This window comes from Coregonus clupeaformis, unplaced genomic scaffold (genome assembly GCF_020615455.1).
Source record: "Coregonus clupeaformis isolate EN_2021a unplaced genomic scaffold, ASM2061545v1 scaf0696, whole genome shotgun sequence".
NCBI lineage: Eukaryota > Metazoa > Chordata > Actinopteri > Salmoniformes > Salmonidae > Coregonus > Coregonus clupeaformis.
Window position 1 is genome coordinate 7,716 of NW_025534151.1, and position 21,468 is coordinate 29,183.

The window sequence follows — 21,468 nt, forward strand, 5'->3', positions numbered from 1 at the left end:
CTTCTTCGAGTTCTTTCGTGCATAAACATGTAGTCGCTCTCATCACAGCACCACCTACTTTACCGCAGGGATTGGCAACTTTGATGGGCGTGGGGGGCCACAAAAATACGAAACTCATCATGAGGGGCTGCAATGGCTCGTGGGTCTGCGTACCCACATCCATACACCCCCTCCCCACCTTGCGAGCAAAACATTTTAGTGACCCCCCTCATGGCAGTGAAGATATTTATTTTTTATTTTTTAAGTTAATTTCCTGCAATTGTACATATTTTGCCATGGCGCGGAGAGAACATTTTGCAATTTTATAACTTATTTCCTGCAATTCTACACATACAAATTGCCATAGGATGAAGGCAAATGTTTGCAGTTTTTAATATGATAACTGATGATCAATGGGCCCCACCCCGGTCGGTAATTCGCCCATGCTTACTACAAGTTCAGATAGCTGGCCGCTAGACTAACTTACCAATCGAAAAACGTTTAGCTGACATGGGCTAATTGAGTGACTGCTGATGCACAACCAGATTTCGAAATTGCACCTTGTGTATTCTATTATTCTAACTCTCAACAGTAAGTTGAGACCCCGACTGAGTTCCTAAAAATATATATATTATAGTTCCCCATAATATAATAATAATAATATGCCATTTAGCAGACGCTTTTATCCAAAGCGACTTACAGTCACGCGTGCATAATTTTTTTTTATGTATGGGTGGTCCCGGGGATCGAACCCACTACCTTGGCGTTACAAGCGCCGTGCTCTACCAGCTGAGCTACAGAGGACCCACCCCCTACCTACTGCTTACAACTGACAACTTTCACATTCTCATAAGTGGCAAAAGTCATTTTTATGTGAACTAGCTAGTAGTGTCAATCCAAATGAATACTGTGTATAATAGGGTGAATGTTTTTGCATATCTTATTTCTTTTAGCTAAATAAACCAAATATCTAGTATACATGAGTTCTGTCCAGTTTGGATTGATGATCTTGGATTCCAACAGTGGATTGGAAAAAGAGAGAGCACTCACACAAATGTGAACAATTGAAAAGCTTTGAACTTTTATTGTTTCCAGTTGGTTAAAAATATCTGTTGTCTGCAACAGCAACCCTCTTTGCAGAAATAGTACTCAACATCCTGTATAAAAGCATCAGGCTATCAAGAGGATATAAAGCAGAACAAACTGGTAAAACATAAATATAAGTTGGTTGAACAGTAAAGAAAATATGCTCTCACACATTACTCAAATTGGGGTACAAATCATTGCGTAAATTAAGATCAGAAGACGAAACATGGAGACATTAACATAAACATAAATACTATACACACACTGAACGCAGGTACACATGGAAGATGAGAGGGGAAAACTTTCATACCATCTGAAAAGTCAATGTGTTTAGGGCCACACTTCAATTCATAAATTGATCACTTGCTTGCTTGAACAGTCTGGACATTCAGATAAGTGTAATTGTCAACAAGTTTCCACCAGTCAATTTATAGATCTGTTTCTCCAGTCCTGTGATATTCTTTTTTATTATGTACTTCTTCCACTTCTTATACCACCTTTTGATGTGGTGATTAATAACATTCAGATAGGGTACATGTTGGGATTCATGGTAAAAAAGGTATAAGGCCATAAGCACTTTTATTATGCAATGCCAAATATTGATTTACTAGGCCTAGTTTAACAACATGGGTCTTCATGTCTAAGAAAAAGTTGGTAACTTCCAAAACAGTAGCTAGCATTACAAAGTATCCTTGTTTCTGCTACAATTGCCTCATAAGTTTCAGATAGAAAAAGAAATGACTATAAACATCAAGCCACACACACACATCCTCACAATGGATTTTGCATTAGAACATTACAAATCTGCACTTGTGGAAGAGTTTGCTGTGTTAGCATATACTGTAGCGCATTTTTATTGTTAACCTGAAAATATAATTATATTATCGAAAACAGCACTGCTAGAAAAAAGGTCACTTGAAATGAGAGAAGCAAAAAAGTATTCCGTAGCTCTCCAAAATATTTAAGTTAAGAAATGTTTAACAGTATTTTTTTGCTGTTTTTCCACCATTCACTTGGTTATCAAATGGCCCTACCTGGATTTGTCCAATAAGAAACTCTAATTATCATTTTCTGTTGCAAAACGTTTTAAGATGTTTTCGGTTGCGTGCCCTAATGATCACAACCCTGGTAGTTGTGAAGCGTCAGTTGGGGTTTGGGAGGAGACCGTTGTCCATTATCTAGTCCAGGGGCCCTTGGAAGATAAGTCTGAGGTAGCCGCTCTCGCCAGCCAGCTGCTGCACGCAGAACGGACACGCGGCGTGGAAGGTGTGCGTGCCGTGTGGCAGCGGGATCTGGCTCCAGAACGCCGCCGTCTTCTCCGAGCACACGTGACCGCACGGACTAAAGGCGTGTGTGGGCGGTGCCGCGTCCAGGTAAAACCCCGCCTCACACCCCAGCCATAACGGTACATACGGCCCCCTGGTTCGGCACATGGGGCACTCCCTCTCCCGGCCCACCTCCACCACCTCATCCTCGGGCTCCCGTCCTTGGCCTCCCCAGCCGTGGTAGCCGTGCACATGGCCGCATCGGAGGTAGGCCCAGGGCTGCTTCTCATCCAGGATCTCCTTGCGACGGAGGCTGGGGAAGGCCAGGGTGTTGAAGCCCACGGGGCACTGGGGCCGCCCAGCGTTCAGCTCCTGCCGCAGGGCTTCCAGGTGCTTCACGGTGGGGGTGCGCGAGAGGCCCTCGGCCGTGCGCCACAGGAGGGTAGCGCCGCACAGGTCGATCAGCGAGCCGTCCACCAGTTCCTGGCTCTCGCTCTCCACCTGCAGTGGGAGAGAGGCGAGGACAAGAGACACAGAAATATTAGCAAAGAGATGGCGAGATATTCACAAACACAATACAAACACATGCTCCACATGGAGTGGCTCTGCAGTCTGCCTTGATTAAATGTGTCAATGGTCCTGTAGATGGCAACCTACAGATGCCACATTTAATAGCTGTGGGGTGAAGGGGGGATCATGGGTTCTCCATTAAGGGACCTTGTGTAGTGCTTTTCATTTCTTTGGAGTGAAGAGAGATAAGTATATTTCAGTATTGTATTGAGCATTGTCCTGTATTATTGGCCTTTAGTATGTACCTCAATAATAGATCAAAGAAACCTTGTTTTTGTTTCAGACTGAGTGCAGACCTGCTGTGACTAAACCCATTGAACCAGCATCCCTTCCTCTCTCCCTCCCTTATCAGCTCTTGGCATTTCCTCCCCCCTTCCCTGGCCGTTCCCGTGCCTCAGTTTTAAAGTCTAAAGGCTAAACCACATCATAATCATAATAACAGCATGTCTCAGACTCTCAGTCATTCCTCCCAAAATGACGGTGAGGTTAGGAGGGGAGGGGATTCCTATGAGAATTCCTCTGACACACAGAAATCTTCCAAACTGACTGTGTGGTCTCTGGGAGAAGGGGATGGAACTTAAATGTCTAGAGTCAGGATTTTACAGGGGAGGTTATTATCGGTGACATAACAGACCTATCACACTATAAATCAGATGCTGATTTCTGTGTATGAGAAACAGAGACCTCAAACAGCTAAAGCCCATCCAACCAGACTATTCTGTACAACTGAGATAACGAATTAATTTGTTAAGATTTCCCATCTGCTCATATCACAGAGCTGCTGTTCAATAACTTTAATGAAGTTATCCAACAATAACATTTTGGAGGACGGCTTGCAGAGAGGAGACTCACTCAATGAGACTGCACAGGAATGTGTGTATGTGTGTGTGAACATGTTATGTATCTGCAAGTGCTCACATTTACACATGTTAGTGCTTGTTACTTCATGCGTGTGTGTGCATCTGTGTGTGTACGTGTGTGTGTGTGTGAATGTATGCTTGTGTCTATGTATGTACCTACAGTGGGGAGAACAAGTATTTGATACACTGCCGATTTTGCAGGTTTTCCTACTTACAAAGCATGTAGAGGGCTGTAATTTTTTATCATAGGTACACTTCAACTGTGAGGGACGGAATCTAAAACAACAATCCAGAAAATCACATTGTATGATTTTTAAGTAATTAATTTGCATTTTATTGCATGACATAAGTATTTGATCACCTACCAACCAGTAAGAATTCCGGCTCTCACAGACCTGTTAGTTTTTCTTTAAGAAGCCCTCCTATTCTCCACTCATTACCTGTATTAACTGCACCTGTTTGAACTCGTTACCTGTATAAAAGACACCTGTCCACACACTCAATCAAACAGACTCCAACCTCTCCACAATGGCCAAGACCAGAGAGCTGTGTAAGGACATCAGGGATAAAATTGTAGACCTGCACAAGGCTGGGATGGGCTACAGGACAATAGGCAAGCAGCTTGGTGAGAAGGCAACAACTGTTGGCGCAATTATTAGAAAATGGAAGAAGTTCAAGATGATGGTCAATCACCCTCGGTCTGGGGCTCCATGCAAGATCTCACCTCATGGGGCATCAATGATCATGAGGAAGGTGAGGGATCAGCCCAGAACTACACGGCAGGACCTGGTCAATGACCTGAAGAGAGCTGGGACCACAGTCTCAAAGAAAACCATTAGTAACACACTACGCCATCATGGATTAAAATCCTGCAGCGCACGCAAGGTCCCCCTGCTCAAGCCAGCGCATGTCCAGGCCCGTCTGAAGTTTGCCAATGACCATCTGGATGATCCAGAAGAGGAATGGGAGAAGGTCATGTGGTCTGATGAGACAAAAATAGAGCTTTTTGGTCTAAACTCCACTCGCTGTGTTTGGAGGAAGAAGAAGGATGAGTACAACCCCAAGAACACCATCCCAACCGTGAAGCATGGAGGTGGAAACATCATTCTTTGGGGATGCTTTTCTGCAAAGGGGACAGGACGACTGCACCGTATTGAGGGGAGGATGGATGGGGCCATGTATCGCAAGATCTTGGCCAACAACCTCCTTCCCTCAGTAAGAGCATTGAAGATGGGTCGTGGCTGGGTCTTCCAGCATGACAACGACCCGAAACACACAGCCAAGGCAACTAAGGAGTGGCTCTGTAAGAAGCATCTCAAGGTCCTGGAGTGGCCTAGCCAGTCTCCAGACCTGAACCCAATAGAACATCTTTGGAGCGAGCTGAAAGTCCGTATTGCCCAGCGACAGCCCCGAAACCTGAAGGATCTGGAGAAGGTCTGTATGGAGGAGTGGGCGAAAATCCCTGCTGCAGTATGTGCAAACCTGGTCAAGACCTACCGGAAACATATGATCTCTGTAATTGCAAACAAAGGTTTCTGTACCAAATATTAAGTTCTGCTTTTGTGATGTATCAAATACTTATGTCATGCAATAAAATGCAAATTAATTACTTAAAAATCATACAATGTGATTTTCTGGATTTTTGTTTTAGATTCCGTCTCTCACAATTGAAGTGTACCTATGATAAAAATTACAGACCTCTACATGCTTTGTAAGTAGGAAAACCTGCAAAATCGGCAGTGTATCAAATACTTGTTCTCCCCACTGTACTAGCTACCCACCATTTTGCCCCGTTGCTGGGCGGAGCGGGTCTCTCTGAGGGTGAAGACGTTGCCACAGACAGAGATCTCTCTCCACACGCCCGGCTTGGAGTCCTGCGTGAAGCCGTGGCGAGGGTGCATCACCAGCACGCCATTAGTGGTCAGCCCGTCCATCTGTCCGTCCTGTGTCCTCCACTTGGCTGCCTTCTCCTGGGGGAGAGAAGGGATAGACAGTAGAAAAGGAGAGTTTCAGAAATATCCATGCAATTCTTTTAGTTCTAATAGTTAATAGTTATATCAAGGTTATATTATGGCTTATAAACATCATTGCATCATAAATGCTAATTGCAAATGCTTACAGAGATACAGTATATTACATTTACATTTTAGTTATTTGGCAGACGCTCTTATTCAGAGCGACTTACAGGAGCAATTAGGGTATCATACTAGTAGTATTTATATCCTAATTATATGGCAGCTATTTTGTTTTCATCCCAATCACCAACTCACCCCCAGGAAGATGTTCTTGGAGGAGTCGAAGCCGGCAGCGTAGATGCGAGCGGTGTAGGGCGGGCTCCGCTGGCAGATGATACGGCAGGCGAAGCGCGAGATGGTGCTCTGGATAGACTGGGTCTGGGTCTGGGTCTGGCCCTCCCCCCCGTGGCTCTGCTGGCTGCCGGGCACTGTGTCCGTCACCACAAAGTCTATGGGGCTCTCTGTGGAACGCCCAATCTGGGATGGAAGGGTATAGAGGTATATGAGTTATCAGCTTTAGTAATGTTCTTGCGAAAAACTTTTAGAGAGGCATATATAGTAACTCAACTGATTCAGTTCTTTATTTAGATTAGCTTTAGGAATCCCAGATATGTATTCTATGTCCCAGTACTCAAATGGATTCCTTTCCTTGTGTCCTTTTTAGGTGGTTTCTCAACCATTAGTGCTTTCACTAAGATTGTTGCCTGTTAGCCAAGTCTTCTATCGTTTTCATGCCATTCATTAGTTAAAGCTAAAGCACATACAGATCTGGACCTGGACTATTGAGATTGAGAGAAAGACAGGTGGCAAATTAATGTAGGAGAGGGAAACATTTTCAGATTGATGTTAGCTGAGGCTGTCGCTTATGTCATGCAGATGTAATGGAGTAACAGCACCGGCGTTGGCAACCGCCAGACTGTTCACGCCTGTAAATCACTATAAGTGGAGACAGTCGAGACAAGGGTCTGTGTGTGTGTGTGTGTGTGTAGACTTTCTGTGCACGTGAAGAAAGCCACTGCTCCCTATTGTTATCACTATGATATTTGTTACTTGGCTGTGAGAACGGAACAATCATTCTCTACTTATAGAAACTCCTTTAGGAGACAACATTGGGGAGGGATGTAAAAGAGGGAGAGAGAGTGAGAGAGAGAGAGGGTGAGAGAGAGAAACACTGAAGAGTGATGTGAGAGAGAGAGAGAGAGAGGGGGGGAGAGAGAGAAACACTGAAGAGTGATGTGAGAGAGAGAGAGAGAGAGGGGGGAGAGAAACACTGAAGAGTGATGTGAGAGAGAGAGAGAGAGAGAGAGAGAGAGAGGGGGGAGAGAGAGAGAAACACTGAAGAGTGATGTGAGAGAGAGAGAGAGAGAGAGAGAGGGGGAGAGAGAGAGAAACACTGAAGAGTGATGTGAGAGAGAGAGAGAGAGAGGGGGGGGGAGAGAGAAACACTGAAGAGTGATGAGAGAGAGAGAGAGAGAGAGAGAGAGAAAGAGGGGGGGGAGAGAAACACTGAAGAGTGATGAGAGAGAGAGAGAGAGAGAGAGGGGGGAGAGAGAGAAACACTGAAGAGTGATGAGAGAGAGAGAGAGAGAGAGAGAGAGAGAAAGAGGGGGGAGAGAAACACTGAAGAGTGATGAGAGAGAGAGAGAGAGAGAGGGGGAGAGAGAGAAACACTGAAGAGTGATGAGAGAGAGAGAGAGAGAGAGAGAGAGAGAGGGGGGGAGAGAGAGAAACACTGAAGAGTGATGTGAGAGAGAGAGAGAGAGAGAGAGAGAGAGAGAGAGAGAGAGAGAGAGAGAGAGAGAGAGAGAGAGAGAGAGAGAGAGAGAGAGAGAGAGAGGAAAGAGAGGGTGATGTGGGCTTAAAGGGGGTATCGGAAAGGAATGTCTAAGCGATGGCAGGGTGCACCTGGGCTCCATATGGTTTCACTGCTTAACTGCCTGCTGAATCAGCTTAGAGAAGCCACAATGTCATTCGTCAAATCTGTATAATCTATACAGGATGTACCGCAGTGGCAGTTGGTGACGTTTAAGATGAGTGAGGACGATATTTTTTTTAATGAGCATGGCCTTATTTCTATTACAGCATATTGGATGACTGTCATTCATATTACATTCACCCAGCTCAATGTAACATCGATAGGTTTAGGCTACTACATGATACTACAATTTTCACTATTCAACCTAGCCTATGAACGCTAGCCTTTCAGAGCATTTCATAGCTACAGATGTGAGTGCTACAACGCGATAGTCATTTAGACAGGTTACCTTGGCGTTCTTGGGCACAGGGACTACGGTGGTCTGCTTGAAACATGTAGGTATTACAGACTGGGTCAGGGAGAAGTTGAAAATGTGCAGTGAAGTCACTTGCCAGCTGGTCAGCGCATGCTCGGAGTATGCGTCCTGGTAATCCGTTTAAAGGTCTTACTCACATCGGCTACGGAGAGCGTGATCACACAGTCGACCATATGAAGTCTCCCGAGTGGCGCAGTGGTCTAAGGCACTGCATCGCAGTGCTAGCTGTGCCACTAGAGATCCTGGTTCGAATCCAGGCTCTGTCGTAGCCGGCGCGACCGGGAGACCCATGGGGCGGCGCGCAATTGGCCCAGCGTCGTCCAGGGTAGGGGAGGGAATGGCCGGCAGGGATGTAGCTCAGTTGATAGAGCATGGCGTTTGTAACGCCAGGGTTGTGGGTTCGATTCCCACAGGGGGTAGGAAAAAATTAAAATAAATGTATGCATTCACTAACTGTAAGTCGCTCTGGATAAGAGCGTCTGCTAAATGACAAAAAAAAAAAAAAAAAAAATTATGAGTTGGCAAGACAGCACAACAAATCTGGGACCAGACTTGAGCAGTGAGGACACACTGAGGACACACTCACCTGGAACATGTCTGTATTGCTGTCATGAGTGTACTCCACCACCACCGTCTGGGCCCGGGACAGAGTGTAGGAGATACTGTGCTGGTCCTTGTTGCTGATGGCCTGCAGGTGGTGAGGGAAAAGTTTGATGTTAGGAGTAGCAGGATGATGTCATTACCAATTACCTATTTACTTCAGGTGGTACTCCCCCCAGATATAATGCATCTGATAGAGAGAAAATTGTGTATTAGGGCAACAAGAGACAATGTCGTCACTATCGTCCTGTTTTTATCAAGCATACATTTTGTTATAAAAGAGACTTTCTACGATTACAGAAAGAAGTCTTCAATTCCAGCATACAGTATGACTGTTTCCTAGCTCCTACCTTGGCTGCCTGAGGTGTGCATGTCACGTGCACTGTGCTGGGTTTCACCCCGCTGGCCTTGGGTCTCCGGCACAGTGCAAAGCGGCTTTTCCGCCTCCCCCTGTCTCCGTTGGGTAGGGAGCCATTGTACCTGTGTAGACAAGAACACACCCCATATAAATTGACCATTTGAATCAAGACATCCTGGCAGTGGGATCCTAGCCTGGTGTTCCAGTCTGTTTTGTGCTTTAGCAAACTCCTCTATGTATTAATTTGGTGTCATACCAAAGGATATAGAAGAGCAGTTGGCTATGGCACTTACAGTATGAGACCAGGCTAGAGGGAACCATCAAATGTGGGAAAAGGCCATCTTGACAAGTTACAGTACAAAAGCAGCTGTTTATTGTTTGTTTCATCATATAGGATGTATAAGTATGTGGACACCCCTTCATATTTGTGGATTCGGCCAGTTCAGCCACACCCGTTGCTGACAGGTATATAAAATCGAGCACACCGCCATGCAATCTCCATAGACAAACATTGGCAGTAGAATGGCCAGTACTGAAGAGCTCAGTTACTTTCAACGTGGCACCGTCATAGGACGCTCCCTTTCCAACAAGTCAGTTCGTCTAATTTCTGCCCTGCTAGAGCTTCCCCGGTCAACTGTAAGTGCTGTTATTGGGAAGTGGAAACGTCTAGGAGCAACAACGGCTCAGCTGCAAAGTGGTAGGCCACACAAGCTCACAGAAAATAACCGCCGAATGCTGAAGCACGTAGCGTGTAAAGATCGGCCGTCCTCGGTTGCAACACTCACTACCGAGTTCCAAACTACCTCTGGAAGCAACGTCAGCACAATAACTGTTCGTCAGGAGCTTCATGAAATGGGTTTCCATGGCCGAGCAGCCGCACACAAGCCTAAGATCACCATGCGCAAGGCCAAACGTCGGCTAGCGTGGTATAAAGCTTGCCGCCATTGGACTCTGGTGCAGTGGAAACGTATTCAATGGAGTGATGAATCACGCTTCACCATCTTACAGTCCGACGGATGAATCTGGGTTTGGCGGATGCCAGGATAATGCTACCTGCCTCAATGTATATGCCAACTGTAAGGTTTGGTGGAGGAGTAATAATGGTATGGGTCTGCTTTTCATGGTTCGGGCAAGGCCCCTTAGTTCCAGTTAAGGGAAATCTTAATGCTAAAGCATACAATGACATTCTAGATTCTGTGCTTCCAACTTTGTGGCAACAGTTTGGGGAAGGCCCTTTCCTGTTTCAGCATGACAATGCCCCCGTGCACAAATCAAGGTCCATACAGAAATGGTTTGTCGAGATCGGTGTGGAAGAACTTGACTAACCTCCATAGAGCCCTGACCTCAACCCCATCGAACACCTTTGGGATGAATTGGAACGCTGACTGCGAGCCAGGCCTAATCGCCCAACATCAGTGCCCGACCTCACTAATGCTCTTGTGGCTGAATTGAAGCATGTCCCCGCAGCAATGTTCCAACTAGTGGAAAGCCTTCCCAGAATAGTGGATGCTGTTATTGCAGCAAAGGGAGGACCAACTCCATATTAATGCCCATGATTTTGGAATGAGATGTTCGACGAGCAGGTGTCCACATACCTTTGGCCATGTTGTGTACATTTTTATTTAGATTTTTGTTTTAATATGTGAAAATAAGACTATGCAAAATAAGACTATGCTAACTAAGACTCTGAACACAACTAAAACAAATAGTTTAACCACTGTAAACCCATTTAAAAGGGAAATGAATGAGAAGTGTTGATGTGCCCTTGAGCAAGGCACTTAACCCTAATTGCGCCTGTAAGTCGCTCTGGATAAAAGCGTCTGCTAAATGACTAAAATTTAAATGTAATGAAGTAATTCGATCCACTTCTAAAATAAAGTGACCATTGAGAGGGGACGACTGTCTACTTTACTGTAATTCCTTGGTGGAATAGGGTCACACTCGACGCCAGCTTTGGGTTTGTTGAATTCTGATCTCCATTAAAACGAGGCCCAATCCTCTTTCATCCAATCAGAGGAGCTAAGCTATGAGGTTATCTTTTGGTCGCTTACCCCTGCCAGCATCTGCCGTGTAAACATTCAACTTTCAGACAGTACGGTTGAGCGAGTGCAAATATTTCATTGGGAAATGAGGGCTTTCCTGTTGCTTCATCGAAAGTATGCAGCCACCTACTTTTCCTGGACAAGCTGAAGTATTAAGAGTGTATTAACTAATTTCACGTCTTAATTGGTAGCATTAAATCCAGGGCTAACTGAGACAACCAATGCATTTGTTAACTATTTGGAACTGCAAAAAGAAAGTAGTCTATGACCACCTAATTGTTAGTTGAACGTTGTTTTCTTTTCAGACAGTTTATTCTACTGCTAAATACAATGTGAACGTGATAGAATACTTTCGAAACCACAACAACCACCAACAATTTAGCTCGCATCCTCCTCTCTGCACCACATAGGCTACATTCTCCTTTGTCCGAAAAAAACGGCCTACACTCAGGAAGCCAGCAGCGTTCTTTGTTTACCCTCACTGTGGCTGAGTTGCAGTGTGCATTTAACTGGATTTAGATTGAACCACCCTACTCCCCCTTTTTAAAAGAAACAAAACTGCCCAGTTCAAATGTCGTAAATGAACATGTACCATTGTGTCTGTTGGAAGTTGGAACAATGTGGTTCACATTTAAAGCATAAGGGCTGACTGGCATTTATTTCAAAGAACCTCCACGTAGCACAGTTGTAGCATACCACAGTTGCCAATACATAAATGTACAGTGCCTTCAGAAAGTACTCATATCCCTTGACTTTTTCCACATTTTGTTGTGTTACAGCCTGCATTTTTTATCACTGGTCTACACACAATACCCCATAATGTCAAAGTGGAATTATGTTTTTTGATTTTTTACAAATTAATAAAAAATGAAAAGCTGAAATGTCTTGTGTCAATAACTACTCAACCCCTTTTTTATGGCAAGCCTAAATGAATTCAGAAGTATAAAATTGGTTCACAAATCACATAATAAGTTGCATGGACTCACTCTGTGTGCAATAATAGTGTTTAATGTGATTTTCGAATGACTACCTCATCTCTGTACTCCACACATAAAATTATCTGTAAGGTCCCTCAGTCGAGCAGTGAATTTCAAACACATATTCAACCACAAAGACCAGGGAGGTTTTCCAATGCCTCGCAAAGAAGGGCACCTATTGGGATATGGGGGGAAAAAAGCAGACATTGAATATCCCTTTGAGCATGATGTATCAATACACCCAGTCACTACAAAGATAAAGGCGTCCTTCCTAACTCAGTTGCCGGAGAGGAAGGAAACCACTCAGGGATTTCACCATGAGGCCAATGCTGACTTTAAAACAGTTACAGCGTTTAATTGCTGTGATAGGAGAAAACTGAGGATGGATCAACAACATTGTAGTTACTCCACATACTAAACTAATTGACAGAGTGAAAAGAACAAAGCCTGTACAGAATACAAATATTCCAAAACATGCATCCTGTTTGCAACAAGGCACTAAGTAACTAACAATGCAAAAAATGTGGCAAAGCAATTCACTTTTTGTCCTGAATACAAATGTTTGGGGCAAATCCAATACAACACATTGCTGAGTACCTCTCCATATTTTCAAGCATAGTGGTGACTGCATTATGTTATGGGTATGCTTGTAATCGTTAAGGACTGGGTAGTTTTTCAGGATAAAAAAGAAGCGGAATTGAGTTAAGCACAGGTTCCTGGTTCAGTCTGCTTTCCACCAGACACTGGGAGATGAATTCACCTTTCAGCAGGACAATAACCTAAAACACAAGGCCAAATCTACACTGGAGTTGCTTACCAAGAAGACAGTGAATGTTCCTGACTGTCCGAGTTACAGTTTTGACTTAAATCTGCTTGAAAATCTATGGAAAGACCTGAAAATGGTTGTCTAGCAATGATCAACAACCAATTTGACAGAGCTTGAAGAATTTTGAAAGCTATTGTATATTGCAATTGTTGCACAATCCAGGTGTGGAAAGCTCTTAGAGACTTACCCAGAAAGACTCACAGCTACCAAAGGTGATTCTAACATGTATTGGCTCAGGGGGTTGAATACTTATCTAATCAAGATATATTAGTGTTTTATTTTTCATGAATATTTGACACATTTTAGAAGTTTTCTTACACTTTGACATTACAAAGTATTTTGTGTAGATCTTTGACAAAAAAAATGCATATTAAATCAATTTTAATCCTACTTTGTAACGCAAAACATTTTGGAATAAGCAAGGGGTGTGAATACCTTCTGAAGGCACTGCATGTTGCTGGACATTGAACAGGACTGTTTCAAACCACAAAAAAAGTATTGCCCCACATGACTATTGCTGTTCCATCCAGGTAACGGTCCTGGAGATTTACTTGGGTGTTCAGGCTTTCATTCCAGCCCTGCAGTAACACACCTGATTTCTTTAATCATGTCCAGACTGCTTCAAGATGTCTACCATTGTTCCTGTACCCAAGAAAGCGAATGTAACTGAACTAAATGACTATCGCCCTCTAGCACTCACTTCTTTCATCATGAAGTGCTTTGAAAGGCTAGTTAAGGGCCACATCACCTCCACCTTACCCGTAAACTTAGACCCCATACAATTTGCATACCGCCCCAACAGATCCACAAACTAAGCAATCGCCATTGCACTGCACACTGCCCTATCCCACCTGCACAAGAGAGATACTTATGTGAGAATGCTGTTCATCGACAACAGCTCAGCCTTCAACACCATAGTGCCCTCCAAGCTCATCACTAAGCTCAGGGCCCTGGGTCTGAACCCCTCCCTGAGCAACTCCTGACTGGCCGAACCCAAGTGGTGAAGGTAAGGAACAACACCTCTTGACACGCTGATCCTCAACACTGGGGCCCCACACGGGTGTGTGCTCAGCCCTCTCCTGTACTTCCTGTTCATCCATGACTGCGTGGCTACACAAGTCTCCAACTCAATCATCAAGTTTGCTGACGAAACAACAGTGGTAGGCCTGATTACCACAATGACGAGACAGCCTACAGGAAGAAGGTGAGAGCCCTGGCGGAGTGGTGCCAGGAGAATAACCTCTCCCTCAATGTCAACAAAACAAAGGAGTTGATAGTTGACTACAGGAGACAGCAGAGAGAGCATGCCCCCATCCACATCGACGGGGACGTAGGCGAGAAGGGCAAAAGCTTCAAGTTCCTCGTTATGCACATCACTGATGACCTGAAATGGTCCCTTCACACAGACAGTGTGGTGAAAAAGGCGCTACAGCGCCTCTTCAACCTCAGGAGGCTGAAGATATTGGGCTTGGCCCCTAGGACCCTCACAAACATCTACAGATGCACCATTGGGAGCATTCTGTCGGGCTGTATCACCGCCTGGTATGGCAATTGCACTGTCCACAACCACAGGGATCTCCAGAGGGTGGTGTGGTCGACCCAACGCATCATCGGTGACACACTGCCTGCCCTCCAGGATGTCTACAGCACCCGGTGTCACAAGAAGGCCAAGGCGATCATCAAGGACCTCAGCCACCCAAGCCACGGCCTGTTCACCCCGCTACCATCTAGAAGGAGGAAACAGTACAGGTGCATCAAAGCTGGGACAGAGACACCGTTAAAAAGCTTCTATCGCCAAGCCATCATAATGTTAAACTAGCCACCCTCCACCCAGTACCCTGCCCTGAACCTTAGTCAATGTTACTAGCTAGCTACCACCCGGTACTCTACCCTGCACCTTTGAGACTGCTTTGCCCTATGTACATAGAGTCATTGAACACTGGTTACTTTAATAATGTTTACATGGTATGTCCGTGATAAAGAGATGCTCTGCTTTTTTGACACCACACTCCTGCAGGGTCTAGTTTTAAATTATCTTGATTATTGCCCAGTCATATGGTCAGGTGCTGCAAAGAAGGACCTAGAAAAACTACAGCTGGCCCATAGAGCAGCACGTCTTGCTCTTCACTATAATCATGAGACTAATATCAATACTATGCATACCAGTTTCTCGTATCTAAAAGTAGAGGAGAGACTAACTGCATCACTTCTTCTTTTCATAAGAAACTTGTTTTCAAATTCCAAATGGTTTGAATAGTCAACTTACACACAGCTCTGACACACACACTTACCCCACCAGACATGTCACCAGGGGTCTTTTCACAATCCCCAAATCCAGAACAAATTCAAGAAAACGTACAGTACTATATACAGTTGAAGTCTGAAGTTTACATAGACTTAGGTTGGAGTCATTAAAACTCATTTTTCAACCACTCCACACATTTCTTGTTAACAAACTATAGTTTTGGCAAGTCGGTTAGGACATCTACTTTGTGCATGACACAAGTAATTTTTCCAACAATTGTTTAAAGACAGATTATTTCACTTATAATTCACTGTATCACAATTCCAGTGGGTCAGAAGTTTACATACACTAAGTTGCCTGTGCCTTTAAACAGCTTGGGAAATTCCAGAAAATGATGTCATGGCTTTAGAAGCTTCTGATAGGCTAATTGACATCATTTGAGTCAATTGGAGGTGTCCCTGTGGATGTATTTCAAGGCCTACCTTCAAACTCAGTGCCTCTTTGCTTGACATCATGGGAAAATCAAAATAAATCAGCCAAGACCTCAGAAAAGAAACAGTAGACCTCCACAAGTCTGGTTCATCCTTGGGAGCAATTTCGAAATGCCCGAAGCTACCACGTTCATCTGTACAAACAACAGTACGCAAGTATAAACTCCATGGGCCCACGCAGCCGTCATACCGCTCAGGAAGGAGACGCGTTCTCTCTCCTTGAGATGAACGTACTTTGGTGCGAAAAGTGCAAATCAATCCCAGAACAACAGCAAAGGACCTTGTGAAGATGCTGGAGGAAACAGGTACAAAAGTATCTATATCCACAGTAAAACGAGTCCTATATCGACCTGAAAGGCCGCTCAGCAAAGCAGAAGCCACTGCTCCAAAACCACCATAAAAAAGCCAGACTACGGTTTGCAACTGCACATGGGGACAAAGATCGTACTTTTTGGAGAAGTGTCCTCTGGTCTGATTAGGTTGAGAGCTTCAAGTTCCTTGGTGTCCACATCACCAACGAACTATCATGGTCCAAACACACCAAGACAGTCGTGAAGAGGGCACGACAAAGCCTATTCCCCCTCAGGAGACTAAAAAGATTTGGCATGGGTCCTCAGATCCTCAAAAAATTCTACAGCTGCACCATCGAGAGCATCCTGACTGGTTGCATCACCGCCTGGTATGGCAACTGCTTGGCCTCTGACCGCAAGGCACTACAGAGGGTAGTGCGTACGGCCCAGTACATCACTGGGGCAAAGCTCCCTGCCATCCAGGACCTCTATACCAGGCGGTGTCAGAGGAAGGCCCCTCAAAATTGTCAAAGACTCCAGCCACCCTAGTCATAGACTGTTCTCTCTGCTACCGCACGGCAAGCGGTACCGGAGTGCCAAGTCTAGGTCCAAAGACTTCTCAACAGCTTCTACCCCCAAGCCATAAGACTCCTGAACAGCTAATCATGGCTACCCGGAATATTTGCACTGCCCCCCACCCCCATCCTTTTTACGCTGCTGCTACTCTGTTAAGTATTTATGCATAGTCACTTTAACTCTACCCACATGTACATATTACCTCAACTACCTCAACTAGCCGGTGCCCCCGCACATTGACTATGCAACGGTACCCCCCTGTATATATAGCCTCCCTACTGTCACTTTATTTTACTGTATATATAGCCTCCCTACTGTCACTTTATTTTACTTCTGCTCTTTTTTTTCTCAACACTTTTTTGTTGTTGTTTTATTCTTACTTTTTTTGTTTAAAATAAATGCACTGTTGGTTAAGGGCTGTAAGTAAGCATTTCACTGTAATGTCTGCACCTGTTGTATTCGGCGCATGTGACCAATAAAATTTGATTTGATTTGATTTGATTAAACAAAAATAAAGCTGTTTGGCCATAATGACCATTGTTATGTTTGGAGGAAAAAGGGGGAAGCTTGCAAGCCGAAGAACACCATCCCAACCGTGAAGCACGGGGGTGGCAGCATCATGCTGTGGGGGTGCTTTGCTGCAGGAGGGACTGGTGCACTTCACAAAATAGATGGCATCATGAGGAAGGAAAATTATGTGGATATATTGAAGCAACATCTCAAGACATCAGTCAGGAAGTTAAAGCTTGGTCGCAAATGGGTCTTCCAAATGGACAATGACCCCAAGCATACTTCCAAAGTTGTGGCAAAATGCTTAATGACAACAAAGTCAAGGTATTGGAGTGGCCATCACAAAGCCCTGACCTCAATCCTATAGAACATTTGTGGGCAGAACTGAAAAAGTGTGTGCGAGCAAGGAGGCCTACAAACCTGACTAAGTTACACCAGCTCTGTCAGGAGGAATGGGCCAAAATTCACCCAACTTATTGTGGGAAGCTTGTGGAAGGCTACCCGAAACGTTTGACCCAAGTTAAACAATTTAAAGGCAATGCTACCAAATACAAATTGAGTGTATGTAAACTTCTGACTCACTGGGAATGTGATGAAAGAAATAAAAGCTGAAATAAATCATTCTCTCTACTATTATTCTGACATTTCACATTCTTAAAATAAAGTGGTGATCCTAACTGACCTAAGACAGGGAATTTTTACTAGGATTAAATGTCAGGAATTGTGAAAAACTGAGTTTAAATGTATTTGGCTAAGGTGTATGTAAACTTCTGACTTCAACTGTATAGCCATGATTGCATGGAACTCCCTTCCATCTCAGATTGCTCAAATGAACAGCAAACCTGGTTTAAAAAAACAGATAAAGCAACACATCACGGCACAATGCCTCTCCCCTATTTGACCTAGATATATTGTGTGTATGTACTGAAATGTAGGCTATGTGTGATGTTTCACATTGATGTAGTTCTGTCCTTGAGCTGTTCTTGTCTATTCATATTCTGTATTATGTCATGTTCCATGTTTTGTGTGGACCCCAGAAAGAATACCTGCTGCCTTCGCAACGACTAATGGGGATCCTAATAAAACACAAAAATTACATACTGTTTTACCAACTTTATATGTATATACTGTATTCTAGTCATGGCTCATCCTATATAACTACTGCTGTGTGACACTCTGGCTCCAGGGACTCTGATTGTTGAGCCAGGGTTGTTATTTTCATTTAGGGTGTATTTCTATGTTGGATCTAGTTGTTCATTTCTATGTTTGGTTTTGTTGTTGATTAGTCATATGACTCCCAATCGGAGGTAACGAGTGTCAGCTGTCGGCTCGTTATCTCTGATTGGGAGCCATATTTATACTGTGTGGTTTCACCTGGGTTTTGTGGGTTTTTGTTCCTGTTTAGTCATTGTCACTATTGGACTTCACATTCGTCGCTTTGGTTTGTTGTTTTGGTTGCTTTAAGTAATAAAGTCAACATGTTCTTTTCACTCGCTGCGCCTTGGTCTCCTTCGCTCATTGACGACCGTGACAGAAAAACCCACCATAAAAGGACCAAGCGGCGTGTCAAGCGGCAACAGGATCCACCTACACAGGATTTATATCCACCCATAAAGGATTCATGGACATGGGAGGAGATTCTGGATGGTAAGGGGCCTTGGGCACAACCGGGAGAATATCGCCGTCCTCGTGAAGAGCTGGAGGCAGCTAAAGCCGAGAGGCGGCGATATGAGGAGGCAGCACGGAGGCAAGACTGGAAGCCTGTGGTACTACCCAAGAATTTCTTGGGGGGGCTAAGAGGGAGTGTGGCGAAGTCAGGTAGGAGACCTGCGCCTACTCCCTGGACTGACCGTGGAGAGCGAGAGTACGGGCAGACACCGTGTTACGCAGTTGAGCGCATGGTGTCTCCTGTACGCAGGCATAGCCCGGTTCGGTACAGTCCAGCTCCCACGTATCGGCCGGGCTAGATTGAGTGTTGAGCCGGATGTCATGAAGCCGGTCCCACGCAGCTGGTCACCAGTGCGTCTCCTCGGGCCGGGCGTACATGGCACCAGCCTTGCGCATGGTGTTCCCGGTTCGCCCACATAGGCCGGTGCGGGTTATTACACCTCCCGTACTGGTCGGGCGACGGGGAGCATCAACCCAGGGAAGGTTGGGCAGGCTCAGTGCTCAAGGGAGCCAGTACGCCTGCACGGTCCGGTATTTCCGGTACCACCTCCTCGCTCCAGCCCAGTACCACCAGTGCCTACACCACGCACCAAGCCTCCTGTGTGTTCCCGAGTCCTGTGCGTCCTGTTGCTGCTCTCCGCACTAGGCGTTATGTGAGTCCCCAGGGTCCAGCATGCCCTGTTCCGGCTCTCCGCACTAGGCGTTATGTGAGTCCCCAGGGTCCAGCATGCCCTGTTCCGGCTCTCCGCACTAGGCCTTATGTGCGTCCCCAGGGTCCAGCATGCCCTGTTCCTTCTCCCCGCACTAGGCGTTATGTGAGTCCCCAGGGTCCAGCATGCCCTGTTCCGGCTCTCCGCACTAGGCGTTATGTGAGTCCCCAGGGTCCAGCATGCCCTGTTCCGGCTCTCCGCACTAGGCGTTATGTGCGTTCCCAGGGTCCAGCATGCCCTGTTGCTTCTCTCCGCACTAACCCTGAGATGCGTGTCCTCAGCCCGGTACCTCCAGTTCCGGCACCACGCATCAGGCCTACGGTGCGTCCCCAGGGTCCAGCATGCCCTGTTGCTTCTCCCCGCACTAGCCCTGAGATGCGTGTCCTCAGCCCGGTACCTCCTGTTCCGGCACCACGCACCAGGCCTACGATGCGCCTCAGACGGCCAGAGTCTGCCGTCTGCCCAACGCCGTCTGAACTGCCCGTCTGCCCAACGCCGTCTGAACTGTCCGTCTGCCAAGCGCCGCAGGAACTGCCCGTCTGTACTGAGCCTGCAAAGCCGCCCGTCTGCCATGAGCCTTCAGAGCCGTCCGCCAGACCCGGGAGCCGCTAGAGCTCTCCGCCAGACAGGAGCAGCCAGAGCCTTCCGCCAGACAGGATCAGCCAGAGCCTTCCGCCAGACAGGATCAGCCAGAGCCTTCCGCCAGACAGGATCAGCCAGAGCCTTCCGCCAGACAGGATCAGCCAGAGCCTTCCGCCAGACAGGATCAGCCAGAGCCTTCCGCCAGACAGGATCAGCCAGAGCCTTCCGCCAGACAGGATCAGCCAGAGCTTTCCGCCAGACAGGATCAGCCAGAGCCTTCTGCCAGACAGGATCAGCCAGAGCCTTCCGCCAGCCAGGATCCGCCAGAGCCGTCCAGCCAGGATCCGCCAGAGCCGTCCAGCCAGGATCCGCCAGAGCCAGCTAGTCAGGTACTGTCCCTTAGTCCGGTGCTGCCCCTTAGTCCGGTGCTGCCCCTTAGTCCGGTGCCGCCCCTTAATCCAGTGGGGTTTAGTTGGGGGGTGGTCATGTGGAGGGGGCTACGGAAGCGGACAGTGACTAAGGTGGGGTGGGGACCACGACCTGGGCCAGAGCCGCCACCATGGACAGACGCCCACCCAGACCCTCCCCTAGACTGTATGCTGGTGCGCCCGGAGTTCGCACCTTTAGGGGGGGGGTACTGTGACACTCTGGCTCCAGGGACTCTGATTGTTGAGCCAGGGTTGTTATTTTCATTTAGGGTGTATTTCTATGTTGGATCTAGTTGTTCATTTCTATGTTTGGTTTTGTTGTTGATTAGTCATATGACTCCCAATCGGAGGTAACGAGTGTCAGCTGTCGGCTCGTTATCTCTGATTGGGAGCCATATTTATACTGTGTGGTTTCACCTGGGTTTTGTGGGTTTTTGTTCCTGTTTAGTCATTGTCACTATTGGACTTCACATTCGTCGCTTTGGTTTGTTGTTTTGGTTGCTTTAAGTAATAAAGTCAACATGTTCTTTTCACTCGCTGCGCCTTGGTCTCCTTCGCTCATTGACGACCGTGACATGCTGTACAGACTTTTTCTATTCATATACTGCCCATACTGTCTATATATACAGACAATACCAGTCAAAGGTTTGGACACACCTACTCATTCCAGGGTTTTTATTTATTTGTACTATTTTCTACATTGTAGAATAATACATACGGAATCATATCGTAACAAAAAAAGTGTTAAACAAATCAAAATATATTTTACATTTGAGATTCTTCAAAGTAGCCACCCTTTGCCTTGATGACAGCTTTGCACACACTTGGCATTCTCTCAACCAGCTTCACCTGGAATGTTTTTCCTACAGTCTTGAAGGAGTTCCCACATATGCTGAGCACTTGTTGGCTGCTTTTCCTTCAGTCTGCGGTCCAACTTATCCCAAACCATCTCAATTGGGTTGCGGTCGGGTGATTGTGGAGGCCAGGTCATCTGATGCAGCACTCCATCACTCTCCCTCTTGGTTAAATAGCCCTTACACAGCCTGGAGGTGTGTTGGGTAATTGTCCTGTTGAAAAACAAATGATAGTCCCACTAAGC

At 46.0% G+C, this 21,468-nt stretch overlaps 1 protein-coding gene across 2 annotated transcripts in view; it reads right to left on the reverse strand.

Annotated features, from left to right (window-relative positions):
* Positions 1-1,038: 1,038 nt before the first annotated feature.
* Positions 1,039-21,468, reverse strand: part of LOC121532549 (E3 ubiquitin-protein ligase pellino homolog 1-like) — a 40,208-nt gene continuing 19,778 nt past the window's right edge. For both annotated transcript variants that reach the window (XM_045216375.1, XM_045216376.1), the window contains exons 3-7: positions 9,017-9,146; positions 8,653-8,754; positions 6,031-6,252; positions 5,542-5,730; positions 1,039-2,831 (exon numbers count right to left, since the gene is read on the reverse strand). In XM_045216375.1, coding sequence (XP_045072310.1) covers positions 2,244-2,831; positions 5,542-5,730; positions 6,031-6,252; positions 8,653-8,754; positions 9,017-9,146 — 1,231 coding nt within the window. In that variant the 3' untranslated portion in view covers positions 1,039-2,243. The remainder of the gene's footprint in view (positions 2,832-5,541; positions 5,731-6,030; positions 6,253-8,652; positions 8,755-9,016; positions 9,147-21,468) is intronic.